Raw genomic sequence first — 18,362 nt, 5'->3', positions numbered from 1 at the left:
CATAAAGGCGACTCTAACAGGCTGAGACTGATTTGCCATGATTTAAAAAAAATAAGAACACAGGGTGACACATCTCTCCATGGCAAGCAAAGAAATTCTAGTACTGCCAAATTATTAGCATGCAAGATGGCAGGTGAAATGAAATGCAAGGGAAGGGAGCAACTAAGGAATAAAGATAACTCTGAAGTTGATCATTTTATGTTAATAAAAGTCATGGACAGATATTTTTTGTCTTTACTAGAATGATGACACAGGAGGATAATTGAAGTCAGATGTACAAGTATGAACAGAAACCTGCTGCAATATATAATTTGAGAGACAGTGAGATAATAAATGGGATCAATAACTATGAACTGTCATTATTCAAAAGTTTGTTTTATGTACAACTCTTAATCCATTTCCCTATAAATCTAGATAAGCTATATGGGATTTACAAGCAGCTAGATCTGACATCCACATACAAAAACAAAATGAACTTGAATCTTAGCATACAACTCTATGCAGACTGGAATTACCCTTTCATGAATTTTAACAATTCTGTTAGATTGTAGATACACTTCATAAATTGTTACAGGAAAAAAAAAGAAATTTTAACCCACATCTGCCAGCAAATAGATTTGTTTAAAAGGAACATAATTTACCCGCTCAATGCTATGTTGAAGGCGCAGTTTCCCGCGCACTGCTTCCTGCTGCCTGAAGAGTTCCTTCAGTGGCTCACACAAAGAAGGAGGTGGAGCAATCTATGAAATTGGAAAGATTATTAAAGAAGCAGAGATCTTTCACCTGCTTATATATTATTAAATCCTGATACTTTTCAAAGGTTGTCTACAAACATTACCAAATGCCCTCAGATATAACTTCTTTAATTGTTCACCCCAGCTACGCCACCTACCATCAATTTAAATGTCTTAACCTAATGCCACTTACCATGTATATGCATCTTTCCAAAACAACAATTTTTTTCTTTTAAGCTGTATTAATTGTACATCCAAATCATAACAAAAAATGTTGCGGGTTGAGCCACACAATAGCGATCAATTCAGTAGATTGTCACTTATGTTTGTTACCTACTTTACTAGTTAAACCTTAAAAGTTCTTAATAAAAAAATTAGCATGTTGCTAGAATATCGAAAGTAATTGTCAATATCTAGGTTTCCTGTGTATTTTGTAATATAACGTGTATTATATATAAAAATAAGCAATACCTGACAAAGCTCAAATGTAATAAACATGTAACTTCAGTTTTGGACCATATATTCCACTGGACAAATTACTGCTGTTTAACAGATATTGTTTTGAGGAACTACATTTTTTAATTTCCACAGAAATACTTCAGAGGCCACTATGTGGGGGGGGGGGGGGGAATCAGCCATGGTTCTGCTACCAACTGCAATCCAGTGACACTGACTGGACTGTGTGTGCTTGTGCAGAACACGATAATTTGGAGCTGTGATGCCCTCCATCTTTGAATAGCTCACTGACAATCATAGGCTAGGTTCACACATGAAGATTGATTACTTGGGCAAGATACCAGAAGGCAATTGGTGCCCATGGAACTGTACCCCAGCAAAAGTAGAAGGGAGAAAATTGGGGGGAAATATTTTAAGAACTGATCAAGGCTTCCACTTACCACTGGGATATGGAGTTTGCTGAGAGGCTTTCCATCCAGCAAATAGGAACCAGTATAAGTGACATATTCAGCATAGCACTGAGGTGCTTGTGGGATAATACAGCACAGGATTTTACGTTTTTCTTCAATCTTTTTACGAATTTGAAGGTACTCAAAATATGGGTTTGATCTGTCACTGTGATATGGTTCAATCTCATCTAATTTAATTGCATCAACAATTGCTGCCAATGTTTGCTGGATCATTTCTCGGGTCTGCTGTGCTGATGCGTTGAGAATCATTGGTTGATGATTTGCACGAGGGATTTTTCGCTTGCGTGGATGCTGTGCCTGTGTATCATCCTCTTCCACTGATCGCCCTTTTGCTTTTCCTAATTGAGCTGGAGCAGTATCCTTCTCCAAAGTGACAGCGTTATTTTGTTTGCTCTGATTAGCCAACATTTGTGCTCGGTTCCTTGTGATTCGTTGAGGGATTTCTTCTACTTTGGTTGGCTTTGCTGCCTCAGTTACTAGTTTAACTGTTGCCTCTGTAGCTTCAGGTACTTTGAGAATGATGTCATTTGCCTCAGAACTAGGAGTAACTTCAACAGCTTTATCTTCAAAATCTGTACTCGATTCAGTATGCTGCATCGAAAGCTGAATATCGTTTTCTCCGATCTCTTCAGCACTTACTGAGGTCTTCTCTACAGTTATGTTACTAACATTATCCTCAATTTTATTCTCCACTAGTGTGGGCTCTGTCTTTAGGAACTCACCAATAGCTTCATGTTCTTCCCCTGATGAAACAGCAGAATGATTTATACCTTCAGTACAAGTACTCATAGCTGCAGAATCATGAGTGTCATTTATTTTGGTAATTTCTTCAGATTCGGTCCCTGTCATTTCAATGTCTGGATCTTCTTTGTCTTGTAATGGCAGCATTGGAAGTGAAAATGGTCCCAGATCAAGATCATCTATGGAATTTGGAAACGGATCATTCCATGGTAAGGGTTCTTCCTGGTCTTCACAAGTAATATTCTGCTGTAGTTCATTACATTTTTCTGAAACCATCATTGGTTCCGGCTGGTTTTCCACTGCCATGTTTTGTGTTTCTGGAGGCACACTACTAGCAGATTCATCAGGAAGTGGCTTGCAGGAATCAAATGGTGAATTTGTTCTAATAGGAGACATATATGGGATAGCATCATCTAAAGCTGCTGACTCTTCCCTTTGGTCCACTCCTGTCATATCACCTCTGTCCTCAAGTTGCCCTGAGTCAGGGACCGACATTGGGCACTGGACAGGGGATTCAGGGAAAGGAGATGAAATAGAGGAAACAAATGGCATGGCTGTGGCATGCATGGGTTCTGGAAGACAAAGGGGCCTGGAAGGTTCACTGAGAGATCTTTGAGGTGATTTCAGCTGCAACTCAGAACCCACTGACCAACTCACTGAATGATCCAATGAATTATGCATAGGGCTCAGGCTTAGCTGTTCACATGGTCTGTGTGGAGAAGATGGATAGCTTAGTTTATTCTGGGCTGAATCATTAGGAGTAAATTGGTCTCCAGGTATAGGTAGAAGTCTGGCACTTAAAGTTGAATTAGGAGAAATCAAAGGGGTATTTGGTGGTTGTTCTGAAGATTCTAATGGCAAACAAAAATCAGTAACTAAGCTATCTAGAGATGGCTCCAGTTGACCAAGTTTATGTGATGGCAAAGGTTTTGTCTGCAAATGATTAAGTACACTTTCAGGTGAAGGGGTAAGATTTTCAGATAATGACTTGACCACTCTAGAATGGGACTGTTCCAGTTGTGGTGAGGAAATCCCATACTCAGGTGAAACATATGATGGGGACAAGCCAGAGAACTTTTCAGACTGAACAACTGATTTCTCCTCCATCGGCTGAGGAATAGAAGCTTCATAGTCTGCTGAAGCTGGCACACTCCGTTGCCTGTAGAATTTCTCAGAATTAATGTTAAATTCTTCTTCTGGTGGCCTCCTGGTATCCATTGACATTGATCGATAGAGGATGGAGACAGGGACAGCATTAGTTGGTGTCTGATTTGGATTCTCTTGAATGCTAATGGGGACATTTATATATCTATCAAAAAAGGATGGGGAACAGGCATTCATGGATATTGCTGACATGGACACTGAATTCTGGGACTCTATTCCTTCAAACAGATCAGTAAAATCTTCATTCACACAGTTAGGCGTATGGGGTGTAGGCATTAAGTCCTCATAACTTGGACAAGAAACCATTGGAGTCAGTTTTGGAACACCTGTGGGTCTATCTTGATCAGACCTTGGTGAAGCAGGTAAATTCTCCTTCAGTCCAGGAGTGGAAAGCCAGTCTTTCACATCTGGACCAGTAACTGGCTGAGTCTTTGTATCTGGTGACATAATTTGACCAGGTCCTTGATCTCTAATTTTTTTGTCCCTTTGTTGAGAGTCAAGTGAACCTGCTTTTTTGGTTAGCATATCAAAATTCTTCCTACGTATTTCCTCTGTACTTCGGATTTTTTCCCTCAACTTGGGATCTCCTGACTGGTGTCTCATCTTCTCCTTCAGTTTCATTCTTTCTTTATGCCTTTTGTGACGTTCTTCAATTTCTAAATCTTTCTGGCTTAGCATACGCTCAAAGCTGGTCATCATCAGGTCTCCATCACCTAAAAGTTTTTCTTTAGGCCTACTGTCCTTACGGGATACTTCTTTTAATTGGTTTAGTTTATCATTTTCATTCATTCTAAACTTAAGGGATTCACTTTTGTCCTTTTCTGCACCCTCTTTGATTTTTTCCTTTTGTTTAATTTCATTATTTTTAGAACAGTCATCTTTTGTTTTTTCTTTGTTCCCACCTGACTCTCTAACTATTGGAAGAGAGTCTTTAAGTCCAGACTTTTGTTCTTCTTTTGAATGTTTGAAGACCATGGTGAATTCTCCATGTTTTTCCTTGTGCTTTTCTTTGTCATCTTTTGATTTATCCTTATGTTTGTCTTTCTTTTTTTTGTCTTTATCCCTCTCCTTGATACTGATGAAAGCACTAGAGACTTTTTCTTTTTCTACTTTTTTAGACAATTCCTTTTCAGACTCACTCTTATCTTTCTTCTCACTTAACATGACATCCCCACTTTTGTCTAGATCATCTTCTTTCTCAACTTTTATAAAATGACTTATAAAATCACTATCAGATATCAAGGGCTCTCGTTCAAATGTTGGACCTTCTCTTTTACCAGCAGCTTCTTTGAATTCCTCTGACTTATCCCGTTTTTCTTTCTTCATCTTCTCTTTTTCATGATTTTTTTTTGACGATGATGATGACGACGAATGTCTGTTTCTCTCTTTTTCTTTGATTTTTTCTTGTGAATACAAAATGGAAAGAGAATCCTTTAACTTCTCCTCTGAAATATCTTGATGACCAACAGTCGAAACATCAGTTAAACTACACAGTGCAGAATCATGTGCTCTTTCTGTAAAGCTGTCAGATGAAATTTCACTGATCTTGTCATTGGAATCCTCTTTAAATTCATTGAAAGTTGTATCTAGCAGTTTTTCTGGGCATTTTCTTTCCTCTTCCACAGTATTTCCTTTTGAAAGCCTTCTTTCTTTTAATAGAAGTTCTTTGTCAGTTTTTTCCTTGGGCTTACCTTTCAACTTTTCATCACTGGAGTGTCTCTTTTCTATCTTTTCTGGAAGCTTTGCCTTGACTTTCTTTTCCAGGTTTGAATCTGTTGACACTCTGTCCTTTCTTTCCTTAAATTTATCAACTAGTTCTTTATCTTTCTTCTCCTTATGTTTTTCAGACAAACTTTTCTCTCTCTTGTCTTTCCCACAGTCTGTTAATATTTTATCCTTTTTCTTATCTTTGAATTCTTTATCTTTCTGCTTCTCTGCTGAGTATTTTCTGTGTTTTTCAGGTGGAAAAAGTTCCTTCTCTGCCTTCGTCTCTTCTTTTTCAGGCAGTGAATCACTTCTGCACATCTCATTATTTCCAAGTTCTCTGTCAGAATAATCTATCTCATCCCCACTTTCATCTGTGAAGATGTCATTTGCTATGCTATGCCAGCTCCTTTCTTTTCCTAGTTCCAGATCAGCTCCTTTTTGTTTATCTGTTTTTTCTTTCTCCTTTCTTTCTGTAAAGTCTTTATCCTTTTCTGTATGTTTTTCCATGACATTTTTCTCTCTCTTTTCTTTACTTAGTTCTGATGACATTTTTCTGTCCTTGTCGCGGCTGCAGAGATCTTTGTTCTTTTCCTTTTGTTCCCTTTTGTCTTTGAAACCACCCAACTCCCTGTATAGCTTTTCTTTATCAGTATCTTTGTCTTTTAAGAATTTATCAATCATGCTTTTCTCTAATTTTTCCTTTTCAATTTCCAATGAAGCTTTCTCCTTAGACTTTTCTTTGTGTTTTTCAATTTTTATTTTGTCCTTCTTTTCAGTTCCATCTTTTTTGTCCTTCTCTTTCCCGGAATAGTGTCGTTCCCTTGCTTCCAATGTTCTTCCACTGAAATCACTTTCAAGCTTCTCTTTGAAGAAAGATTCACCCCCACACTCTTTTGAATCACTTCTGTTGGCATCTTCCGGTTTTCCCTTAAGGTCTTTTCTTTCCTTGTTGAATTCAAAAATAGTGTCTTTGCGTTCTTTAATGCTTTCAATGGCATCTTTATCTTTTCGGTCTTTAATACTTTCAGAAGAGTCTTTTCTCTTTTTTTCCTTTTCCAGAAGACAGACCTGCCCTGACTTATGTTTATCAGATGGGTCCTTTTTCTTCTCTGCACTTTTTTCTACATACTCTCGATCTTTCTTTCTCATGTAGTCTTTCTCATGGCGCTTTTCATTTAGTTCTCGCTTTTCTTTTAATTTAGATTCCTTTTTCTTTTCCTTAAATTCTTCTTTCATAGTTTCAACAACCAGTTTCCCTGTTGTGCAATCTTTGTGTTCCTTGGAGTCTTTAATTGGAATACCCCAATTATCTTCTCCTTTTAAATCATAAAAAGAAGAATCAGAGGACAAATCTGAAAACCATTTATCTTCATGATCATCAGACACACTGAACCTATCGTCACTGTCTACAAATTGACTCCTAGTTTTCGTATCCTCATAATCTGAATCCTCTCTGCGAGCCTTTTCTTTTTTTAGTTTTTCCTTGTCATCTTTCTGAGTCTTATCTTTATTTGGTTTTGAACGTTTTTCGCCTTTTGAACATTTGTCCTTTGCCTTTTTCTTTTTATCATCTTTGTGGATTTTAAGCTTTTCCTCTTTAGAAGATTTTTCTTTCTCTTTAAAGAATTTTTCTTTATCTACTTTCAACATTTTGTCTTTCTCCTCTTTTATAGATTTGTAGTTATCTTTGGAAGAGTCTTTGATTTTCTTTGATAACTTCTCTTCTTTACAGGCTTTCCCTATATCATTTTTGAGTAACCACTCTTTTTCTTCGTGTTTGACTTCAAAAGGTTTTTCTTTTTCTTCCTTCTTCAATTGTTCCTTGTCATTTTTAACTATTTTTACTCTGTCAATTGAAATGTTTTCATTTTCAGCACATAAAGATTTGTCTGCTTTTTGCTTAGACTCTTCTATATCTAAACTCACACTTTTTGAAAACTTATCATGGCTTGTCAGAATACATGGTGATCTCCCTTTTTCCTTGTCTTTCATTTTGTGCTTGTGCTTCACTTTATGCTTTTTAACAACTTTGCCCTGCTTATCAAGCTTCCGAACTATTCCATCAGCGTTCAAAATCTTCAAGATATCTTCTGCCATTTTCTTCTCTGTAACATCTCCATCCAGGAGATTTTTCTTTTTATGATCCTTCTTCTCTTTCATTTGTTTAACAGACTCTAAACTTGAATCTTCTGAAGAATAGTCAGATTCACTTGTGAGTCGCGTTCTCACAGATTCTGACAAAGAACTCACATCAGACCAGACTGGCGACATGTTTGATTTCCAACTGTCAGCTCGCCAGGGTTTAGAATGTTGTTCCGCAAGACTGGGAATATGCTTCGATGACACATAGCTCCCTTGAGAGGAAGAACAGGATGCAGACAGTGAAGAAAACATTGTTGATTCTTTCAGGCTCACATAAGAGTCCTTCGTGCTAATTCCACTCTGTATGGAACCTTTATCCTCCTCCTCACTTTCTGAGTCATTACTTTCTGTTACAGATGAATTGAATTGGTCTTCATCCTTACCCAATCTGACTTCCTTGTTTTTCACCTCTTTTTTCCATTTTTTTTTCACTTTTGATTTTTCTTTTTGCTGTTTTTTTACTGGTGACTCTCTTTGTTTAGAGCTTGCATTGGACAGACTGGAGTGCACCGAAGGCCTGGTAAGAGGAGGAGAGAAGCGTATTAATTTATCCTCTTCATCTGAACTGTTGGTGTCAGATAAAATACGGCGTGGAGTTTTCTTTGGTGTTAGAAGGGAATTTTTAGAGTAAGTTTTTGTCTCTAATTTAGGAATAGAAATGTAACTGTTCGTTTTTAAGTCCTTTTTATAATCTTTTTTCAGCAAATGCTTGTCGTCAACAGGTGGTACTCTATCTTCCTCATCATCCTCATCAAATTCATACTCATCCTTAACTGGTGTTACTGTTTTAGATAACTCTTGTCGCTTGATTTTGTGCCTTAGGCCCTTCTCAAATTCAGAGTCTGTGTTATTACCATCAATTGAACTGGAAGGAGCAACTGAGGGAGCATCTTCATCTTCTGAAGTTTCTAAGTGGCAATAAAGTGCATATAAATTAATAAATATGAGAAGATGCAAGCAAATAATTTTACAGCACCATTTTAAAAACAATTTATAAAATGATGATGCACAACCTTTGTTAAGTTGCCCTACAAATCTTAAGATTCATGGAATATGGTGTAGACTGATCTTATCTTGTGGTTGTCTAGTCTTCTATATATCCATAATATTTCAATTGAGTGCTTATTTTCACAGCAAAAAACATTTAAAAGAGATGAAAAATTTCCATAATACTTAACCATATTTGATGACATAAAAAGGTTGTCTATCACTGGCTGGACAATATTCCTAGTGCCAAGAATGAAAAAAATGGCAATAAAATGTTATATTTGTTATTCCTTCACCAGAATATATGTGCTTTACATATGCAATGCAATTGCATAAACAAAAATGTTATGTTGAACAGCACTGATAAAAGCATCCAAAACTAGGGGCCATAAATATAAGATTGTCATTAATAAACCCAATAAAGAATTCAGGAGAAACTTCTTTACCCAGAGAATGGTTAGAATGGGGAAAAGTCGCTACCACAGGGAGTAGTTGAGGCGAGTAGCATAGATGCATTTAAGACAAAGCCAGATAAGTACATGAGGGAGAAAGGAATAGAATGACATGTCGAAAGGGTTAGATGAAGTAGGGTGGGAGGAGGCGCGTGTGGAGCATAAACACCGGCATAAACCAGTTGGGCCGAATGGCCATTCTGTGCTGTAAAATTCTACATACATACAAACAAATTAAGAGTAGGAGTAGGCCATTCGGCCCCTTGAGCCTGCTCTGCCATTTGATAAGATCATGGCTGATCTGATTGTGATCTCAACCCTACTTTCCTGTCTATCTATTATAACCTTTGACTCCCTTGTTAATCAGGAATCTATCGAATTCTATGTAATCATAAAGAGCAAAACTGGGACTTGGGAACAAATGACCAGAACAATGCCAGCAATTTATTTATGACAGAATTGTATTTCATAGATTATAGTAAATTTAGCAATACAAAAATGTTTACATTTGTGAATGTATTTCTTTTAAAAAAGAAATACAAATTACCCATTTGTTGGATTATGTTAAATTAAAACATAATTTCTGTAAATCTGAAACCGACCCTAAAGGACTAGCAAATGGCATGTTCATGATCTCCAAGTTTAATTGTTTGAGGACTGAAATATAATCAAATAACAGAAGTGCACTGTTGTCAATTTGATGGTCTGTAAAATATTATACTGCAAATCTGTTTTGTAATGCTCAGTATTGAAATTTACAGGGAAATTGTGTTACATTAAAGTTAATGTATTTTAAAAGATGCCGAGATTATTAGAATCATAGAGCATAGAAGGAGGCCATTTGGCCCAATGTGTCTGTGCAGGCTCTTTAAAGGAGCTATCCAATTAGTCCCACACCTCTGCTCTTTTCCCACAGCCCTGCTGTTTATAGTGCTTAAATGGTTGAAAATATTTATCTTTCCACAGCACAAAACTATTATAATTCATATTGTTATTGCACTTTTGTGCGTTAAGTAAAATTCTGCATCTGTGCTCTACTGAAGACTTTTTCCAGTATAGTTTTTTTTATATAAAAGGACCTAATGAATATTAAATTGGGATCAGACAAATTTAAACTTCAATGAAATTAGTATAACAATCTTATATCAGGAATATTCCAAACCTCTGTACTAAAATCTATTACAAGCTAGTATCATTTAAACTTCTTTGATTAAAGTAACAGTTTAAGATTGATTAAGGCACACTGCAAAACCACTGGTACCACAAATTACTATCAAGCAACAGATAATATAAAGTTGCATCCATTAATAAACTCTTGCTATTTTCACCTGTTGAGCTCTCATCGCTGGAACTGCAGGAACCCTTCCCCAGTAACAGATTCACCATGGTGGGGGAATTGGCAACTTTGAGTGGTGTCTCTCCTTTTCTGTTACTCTGATGGGGATTCCCTCCATATCTCAATAGCAGCTTCACTACCTGAAGAAGTCCAAAAAAAATGGGTTCAGATAATATAACAATAACTTGACTCCAAGACTGTAGATTTTCTTCTTTGGGCAGCTACTTAAGTAAAATTAAAGCCTCTACCCCATTTTGCCAAACTGATCATTATTTACTCTAGTTTTTAAAAATACATTCTGCTGGACTGAATCATTATTATACATTTTATTGCTTTATGTTGAATTAAACAGTGCTGCATCAGAAAAGGTAGTATTCAGAAACTCTGTTGCAATAAAGGTATGCTGTTTTCTTTAGATATTTGATTAGAGTATATGAAATCAGCATTCTGGTTGACTGAACATGGTACATTTAAGTTTGATTGAAGACACTAACATGTGACTGAGTATCAACCAATTACTGGTCCCCTTCTTTCATATATCATGAAAACATTTCTCGACTACAATGTGAAGCTTTTATAAATCAGTACTGTGGCTCAAGTAGTATTGGAAACTTAGATCAAATACTAGCAATGCACTCAGTATAATATTCGGAGAGTTGAGAATAGCCTAGTGGCATGACAATAGTGACCTATGGCCTCAACCTTCATATCAACCTACCTATCCTCAATGGTTTGGTGGTTATTAACCTAGATGACAAACATTCTCACAGCTTTTCAGAATCACATAGCCTCTTCCTCAGATGATAAATTGAAAAGAAAATTACAGTTTGAATACATGAAGTTGATACAGCTTGTATTGACATGTAACAAATCTATTTTCAACTTTTTAAATGTGGCCTCAAAAGCTCATAGGTAGTATGTAATCTGATAGCTATAAAGATGTTAAAAAAAAATTCCATTTAGTGTTGAATTTTTTTCTCATCAAGATAGGCAAATATTTTTAAATTTGTGCACAGAAAGTGACAATGACAGGTGGATTCTTGCAGTTAACAAAAAGACACAAAGCGATTTATTTTTCAAAACCCCCGATTAAATGAAACATCTGCTGATTAGACAAATTCCAATGTAACTCCAATACACAGAATTCATCTACCTTCACAGCAAAATCTATTTGTATGGATATTACAGCCAAGAAATTCTTGAAAATCAATAACAACTTGCATTTATATAGCACCTTTATTGTAGTAAAACGTCCTAAGGTGCTACACAGGAGCAATTACCAAACAAAATTTGACACCGAGCCACTTAAGGAAATACTAGGACAGGTGACCAAAGGCTTGGTCAAAGAGGAAGGTTTTAAGAGCGTCTTAAAGGAGGGGAAAGGTGTAGAGGCGGAAAGGTTTAGGGAGGGAATTCCTGAGCTTAGGACTTAGGCAGCTGAAGGCACGGCTGCCAATGGTGGAGGGATTAAAATCAGAGATGCACAAGAGGCCAGAATTGGAGGAGTGCAGAGAACTCAGAGGGCTGTAGGAGGTTACTGGGATAGGAAGGGGCGAGGCCATGGAGGGATTTGAAAAAAAGGATGAGAATTTTAAAATCGAGGCCAGACCGGGAGCCAATGTAGGTCAGTGAGCACAGGGGTGACGGGTGAACAGGACTTGGTGTGAGTTAAGATACAGGCAGCAGAGTTTTGGATCAGCACAAGTTTATGGAAGGTGGAAGATAGGAGGCCAGCCAGGAGGGCAAAGAGTCAAGTCTAGAGGTAACAAAGGCATGGATGAGGGTTTCAGACGCAGATGAGGTGAGGCAGGGCCGGAGACTGGCGATGTTACGGCGGTGGAAGTAGGCAGTCTTGGTGATGGAGCGGATGTGTGGTTGGAAGCTCATCTCAGGGTCAAATAGGACACCAAGGTGCGAACGATCTGTTTTAGCCTCAGACAGTGGCCAAGGAGAGGGATGGAGTCAATGGCTAGGGAATGGCATTTGTGGCGGGGACTGAAGACGATAGCTTCGGTCTTCCCAATATTTAGTTGGAGGAAATTATTGCTCCTCCAGTACTGGATGTCAGACAAGCAATGTGATAAATCAGAGACAGTGGTGGGGTCAAGGGAGGTGGTGGTGAGGCGGAGCTGGATGTCGTCAGTGTACACGTGGAACCTGACGTCGTGTTTTTGGCAGTGATCAGAGAAGGCCTTATCCGTGATTGACATGATGGGAGTAGAGAGGCCACGTGAGATGGCAAGGTCGAGGGGGTGGCCGTGAATATGGGTAGGAGAGTTTATATGGAAGGAGCAATTAAGGGAGGATAGGAAGGCGGTGAACTCAGAGGAAAGCATGATGAGTTGAGATGAAGGTTGAAATCACCTAGGATGAGAAGTCATTCGGTGCAGAGACTGAGGGAGGAAAGCAGTGAAGATATTTTGGTGAGAAACTTGGCGTGGTACTTGGGTACTGGAGAACAAGGATTTTAAAGGAGAGGTGAGAGGGATGGAACAAGATGAGATGCTGAAAGGATTTTGTTTTTTATTTGTTCATGGGATGTGGGTGTCGCTGGCAAAGCCAGCATTTATTGCCCATCCCTAATTGCGCTTGAGAAGGTGGTGGTGAGCCGCCTTCTTGAACTTCTGCAGTCCGTGTGGTGAAGGTTCTCCCACAGTGCTGTTGGGAAGGGAGTTCCAGGATTTTGACCCAGCGACGATGAACGAACGGCAATATATTTCCAAGTCGGGATGGTGTGTGACTTGGAGGGGAACGTGCAGGTGGTGCTGGTCCCACGTGCCTGCTGCTCTTATCCATCTAGGTGGTAGAGGTCGCGGGTTTGGGAGGTGCTGTCGAAGAAGCCTTGGCGAGTTGCTGCAGTGCAACCTGTGGATGGTACACACTGCGCCGGTGGTGAAGGGAGTGAATGTTTAGGGTGGTGGATGGGGTGCCAATCAAGCGGGCTGCTTTGTCCTGGATGGTGTCGAGCTTCTTGAGTGTTGTTGGAGCTGCACTCATCCAGGCAAGTGCAGAGTATTCCATCACACTCCTGACTTGTGCCTTGTAGATGGTGGAAAGGCTTTGGGGAGTCACTTGCCGCAGAATGCCCAGCCTCTGACCTGCTCTTGTAGCCACAGTATTTATGTGGCTGGTCCAGTGAAGTTTCTGGTCAATGGTGACCCCCAGGATGTTGATGGTGGTGGGGGGGGTTCAGTGACGGTAATGCCGTTGAATGTCAAGGGGAGGTGGTTAGACTCTCTCTTGTTGGAGATGGTCATTGCCTGGCACTTATCTGGCGCGAATGTTACTTGCCACTTGTCAACCCAAGCCTGGATGTTATCCAGGTCTTGCTGCATGCAGGCACGGACTGCTTCATTATCCGAGGGGTTGCGAATGGAACTGAACACTGTGCAATCATCAGTGAACATCCCCATTTTGCACCTTATGATGGAGGGAAGGTCATTGATGAAGCAGCTGAAGATGGTTGGGCCAAGGACACTGCCTTGAGGAACTCCTGCAGTAATGTCCTGGGACTGAGATGATTGGCCTCCAACAACCACTACCATCTTGCTTTGTGCTAGGTATGACTCCAGCCACTGGAGAGTTTTCCCCCTGATACCCACTGACTTCAGTTTTACTAGGGCGCCTTGGTGCCACACTCGGTCAAATGCTGCCTTGATGTCAAGGGCAGTCACTCTCACCTCACCTCTGGAATTCAGCTCTTTTGTCCATGTTTGGACCAAGGCTGCAATGAGGTCTGGAGCAGAGTGGTCCTGGCGGAATCCAAACTGAGCATCAGTGAGCAGGTTATTGGTGAGTAAGCGCCGCTTGATAGCACTGTTGACGACACCTTCCATCACTTTGCTGATGATTGAGAGGAGACTGATGGGACTGTAATTGGCCGGATTGGATTTGTCCTGCTTTTTGTGGACAGGACATACCTGGGCAATTTTCCACATTGTCGGGTAGATGCCAGTGTTGTAGCTGTACTGGAACAGCTTGGCTAGAGGCGCAGTTAGTTCTGGAACACAAGTCTTCAGCACTACAGCCAGGTTGTTGTCGGGGCCCATAGCCTTTGCTGTATCCAGTGCACTCAGCCGTTTCTTGATATCACGTGGAGTGAATCGAATTGGCTGAAGACTGGCTTCTGTGATGGTGGGGATATCGGGAGGAGGCCGAGAGGGATCATCCACTTGGCACTTCTGGCTGAAAATGGTTGCAAATGCTTCAGCCTTGTCTTTTGCACTCACATGCTGGACTCCGCCGTCATTGAGGATGGGGATATTTACAGGATGAGAAGATGCCAGGAGTAGGGTGACAGACCAAGGTGTGATTTGGTGATAAGGGCCACACCGCCACTGTGGCGGTCCGGGCGAGGCAAGTGGTGGAAGATATAGCCAGACGCAGAGGTTCATTAAGGGGGAAGGCGTCATCACCTGTCAGCAAGGTTTCCGTCAAGGCCATGATGTCAATGCAATCATCCACAATAAGCTCATGGATGGCAAGGGCCTTGTTCACAAGTGAACGGACATTCGGGAGGGAGATGCTGAGAGGGGCGGTGATAGCTGATCTGCTGGCAGAGTCCACAGGGTTAGTGCTGGGAGGGGTGAGTGGGACAGGAAGCAGATCGGCAAGATTAGCCCCCAGCGGGTGGTTGGGCAGAAAGGTAAGCGAGAGTACAAGGAGCAGTTGGGGTTGCTGCAATAAGGAAGCAATGACTAGGGCCTCGATGGGCCCTTTGGAGGATGCCAAGAGAGACACGGAGGGAAGCTTATCTAAGAGGGAGTCGAGCTAGGGATGGCAGCAGGATAGGAGGAACATCGAGGAGTGCTGAAGGGTTGGGGTAGGGTTTTGGCAGTGGGGGGAGGAAAGAAAAAAAAGAGTACATGAGAGAGGAAAAAAAATGAAAGGAGGCACGACGACAGGAGAGGGGGGCCTAGGAGGGGTAAAGAGAAAAGAAGAAAAAAGGGGAAATAGAAGCAGTGGGCTCTGATCCGGAGCGGCAGCCAAAACACGCACACAAACGGACACAGGGAAGCTCAAGTCACAGAGGCTTGGTTACATAGAAAGATTAGAATAGATATGTCCTGGTAATAAACGGGGAAGGGAGGAGACAATAGGAGAAAGTCCAAAGTTAAAGTCAGAGGTCCCATGGTAGGATAAAGTTGACATAGATAGGGTGGAGTTTGTTTGGAGCATCAACGAACTGACGTCCAGGTTCGGAAACAGGTGCGAAGGGCGAGTGAGTCCAGAAGCTACTTGAAGAGTAGCGTATCAGAGGACGGACTGCTGGAGGTGTTTCCATGGGAATGAAGAGCCAGGAGGTGTGCAGAATGGGCAGAAAAATGGTGGCGAAGTTGGAGGTCACTATAAGATCCAGAAGCGGCGAAGAAATTGACTGCAGCCCAGCAGAGTGAATTTCTGACCAGGGACCACACTGTAGCAAGATGAAGCTGAAAAACCAGTAGGACCATAAGCTCCAGCAGGTAACAGCAGTGGGTTGAGCTGTAGGCTAGACAAAGTTACCTTAAAACTTAAGCAAGTGAATAGCAGATGAGAGTCACCACAGTTGAGTCTTGTAATGTAGTGGCATAGTCTTGATGGCAGAGAAATCCAGGAATTTGAAAGCCAAATTTGAGCAAAGATCCAGTGCTCATTGATGAAAGCAAGAGCAGGCATGGTCGGGGGATGGGCAGTGGGTCCAGTTATCAAGTACTGGGGAAAAAACCAGTACAGATAGCTGAAAAAGGTCTGCCGACTGCTCAGCTCTATATCTTACCGTTAGGAACTTTAGTATTCCACCAAATCTGTAAACACCCATCTTTGTGACACCTTTATAACTACATAACTTTGATGTTCTCTCAGATGATTCTACTGATCAACAAACTAAAGATAAGCTCTTATCTTGTTCACTAGCCAATTAGGCATTGTATTTTTCTTTCCAAAAACAAGTTTTTTTTATTGGAGACTGAGCAGACTGATCAGTATGGCATACCACTTGGTGAATCTATACTTAACTGAAAGACTAACAACAACAGTACAAAAAGAGGAACAGAACAGTGTTGAAACAGATTTAAGGTGAGCGGTTGATTAAACATGCTGGTCCTTTGTTCCAGCTCTCGCTCTACTCAGAACATTATTTCAGCATTCCTTCTTTGTCCAATCGCACTGTTATTAATTATCCCAATTCATCATTTGAACATACAAAATATCTGGCATCCTCTGTATTAATAAAATTTGTACAAGTTATCTGCAGCAAGAAACGTAATATAACTCTAAAATACAAAGTAGCTCATCCCAATAAAAAGGAGAGGCTACTCATTTAGTAATAGGTTTTCCAACTATCAGTGATTCTTGCTACAAATATTTTTGCTTTTAATTATTCTGCTATTTCCTGGATCTTAAGTATGGTTATAATCATTGACACTACAAACTACATATATAGCATATTTTGCACCGGGAAGTACATTTGACAAAACTCTGTCATTTAAACTCATCATCCATTTAGTTTTCAAATATGACCTTTTTAAAAAAAAAGAAGATTTGATCTTGCGTGCACACAACATTTGTTTAATGTCGACTAACCAGCTAATCTCCTGTGCCACTGCTCAGTAAGTTGGAGGATAGGCTGTTTTATGCCATGAAAAATACAATATATTACTGTACGAGATATTACTCAAGTCAAAATCAAAAGTAAAATACAGCTGGAAATTTGAAATAAGAACAGAAAATGCAGGAGAAACTCGGCAAGTTAGGCAGCATCTGTGGAGAAAGAAACAGAGTTAACCCTTCAACGCGAAAGGTCTTCGACCTGAAACGTTAACTGTTTGTTTCTCCACAGATGCTGCCTCACTTGCTGAGTTTCTCCAGCATTTTCTGTTTTTATTACTAAAGTCAAATTGCATTTATATTGGCGTATTCTAGAACTGTTAGGGTATTCGCATGATTATGTTCATATTTTTATGGACATAGATAGTATTACGTTTGGTTAGTCATGTACTCTGTTTTATCTCTTAAAACCTGGACACAGAAAGTTGGCAGGACTATGTTCCAGATGGACAGAAGTACTGAGGAGTGGACAGGATCATGTGGTTTTGTAGATGGTTCTGGCTGCACTGAGTGGTGTGTTGGGACTGTCAAAGTGGTGAGAGGAGGTTGCTGGGGCACGAAAGTGGTGGAGTATTGAGAAAGGGAGTTAGATGCAGGATTACTGGGGGCGGGTGGAAATCAATGGGAGGTTTTGTGGGATTTAGGAGTACTGGGAGGGTTTGTCGGGGTAGCGGATAGGATGATGGCTCTGGAACCATGATTGTGGTACTTTGAGCCAAATTGGCACTTGTGATAGCACTTACATCTGAGCTAAAAGGTTGTAGGTTCAAGTCCCATTCCAGGACTTGAGCACAAAATTTAGACTGACACTTCAGTACAGTGCTACGGGAGCGCATTGTCGGAGGTGCCATCTTTCAGTTAAACCGAGGGTTCAACTGCCTACTCAGGTTGACATAAAAGATCCCATGGCACTATTCACAGGAGAATTCATTAGTGTCCTGGCCAACCTTCCTCCCTCAACCAATACCAGAACAGAATAACTGGTCATTTATCTCATTGCTGTTGTTAGGACTTTGCTGTGCACAAATTGGCTCCAGTGTTTAGCTACATAACAGTGACTACACTTCAAAAACAATAATTCAATAAAGCACTATAACAATGTAAATGTGTTCATTGGAAGTGGAAAGCACCATGGAATCGTGTCTCCACCTATGAAAAGCCATATAGATATGTTCATGGCTGTGACCCAAGTGGCATTAAGTTTTTTTTTAAAAGTGCTTACTGGGCTTTAACTAAAATAATGATGGTGTTAAGCATTAGCAGTTGTGGGGCTTTTCTTATGGAGAATGCATAGGCACTGAGTACAGGAGCAGCATGAGCAGGGAGAGGCCCAATTTTACAGGCCTCAGGCAAGTAATTCTGTGGAGAAGAGCGCCACCTTCTTTGCAGATGGAGATGAGCGAGCAGAAGCATAATAAATACGTAAGTTTAAGTCTGAAAGACAGGCATAATGGAAAAAGCACAAAGTAACTAAATATCACACTTACAGAAAGTGTGTACTACACAGATCTTTAATAAATTGTAGATAGACACATGTACATATATTGTCACAAAATTTCCCAGAGTCAATATAATTTTCTTAAAA

At 40.2% G+C, this 18,362-nt stretch overlaps 1 protein-coding gene across 2 annotated transcripts in view; it reads right to left on the bottom strand.

The window, feature by feature from the left end:
• ankrd11 (ankyrin repeat domain 11) overlaps nt 1-18,362 on the bottom strand; it is a 220,112-nt gene that overhangs the window by 17,133 nt on the left and 184,617 nt on the right. For both annotated transcript variants that reach the window (XM_067998032.1, XM_067998031.1), the window contains 3 exons: nt 10,182-10,329; nt 1,631-8,322; nt 642-740 (listed from right to left, as the gene is read on the bottom strand). In XM_067998032.1, coding sequence (XP_067854133.1) covers nt 642-740; nt 1,631-8,322; nt 10,182-10,329 — 6,939 coding nt within the window. The remainder of the gene's footprint in view (nt 1-641; nt 741-1,630; nt 8,323-10,181; nt 10,330-18,362) is intronic.

This window comes from Heptranchias perlo, chromosome 16 (genome assembly GCF_035084215.1).
Source record: "Heptranchias perlo isolate sHepPer1 chromosome 16, sHepPer1.hap1, whole genome shotgun sequence".
NCBI lineage: Eukaryota > Metazoa > Chordata > Chondrichthyes > Hexanchiformes > Hexanchidae > Heptranchias > Heptranchias perlo.
The sequence above is the reverse complement of the archived record's forward strand: the minus strand, read 5'-3'. Positions and strand labels throughout refer to the sequence as shown.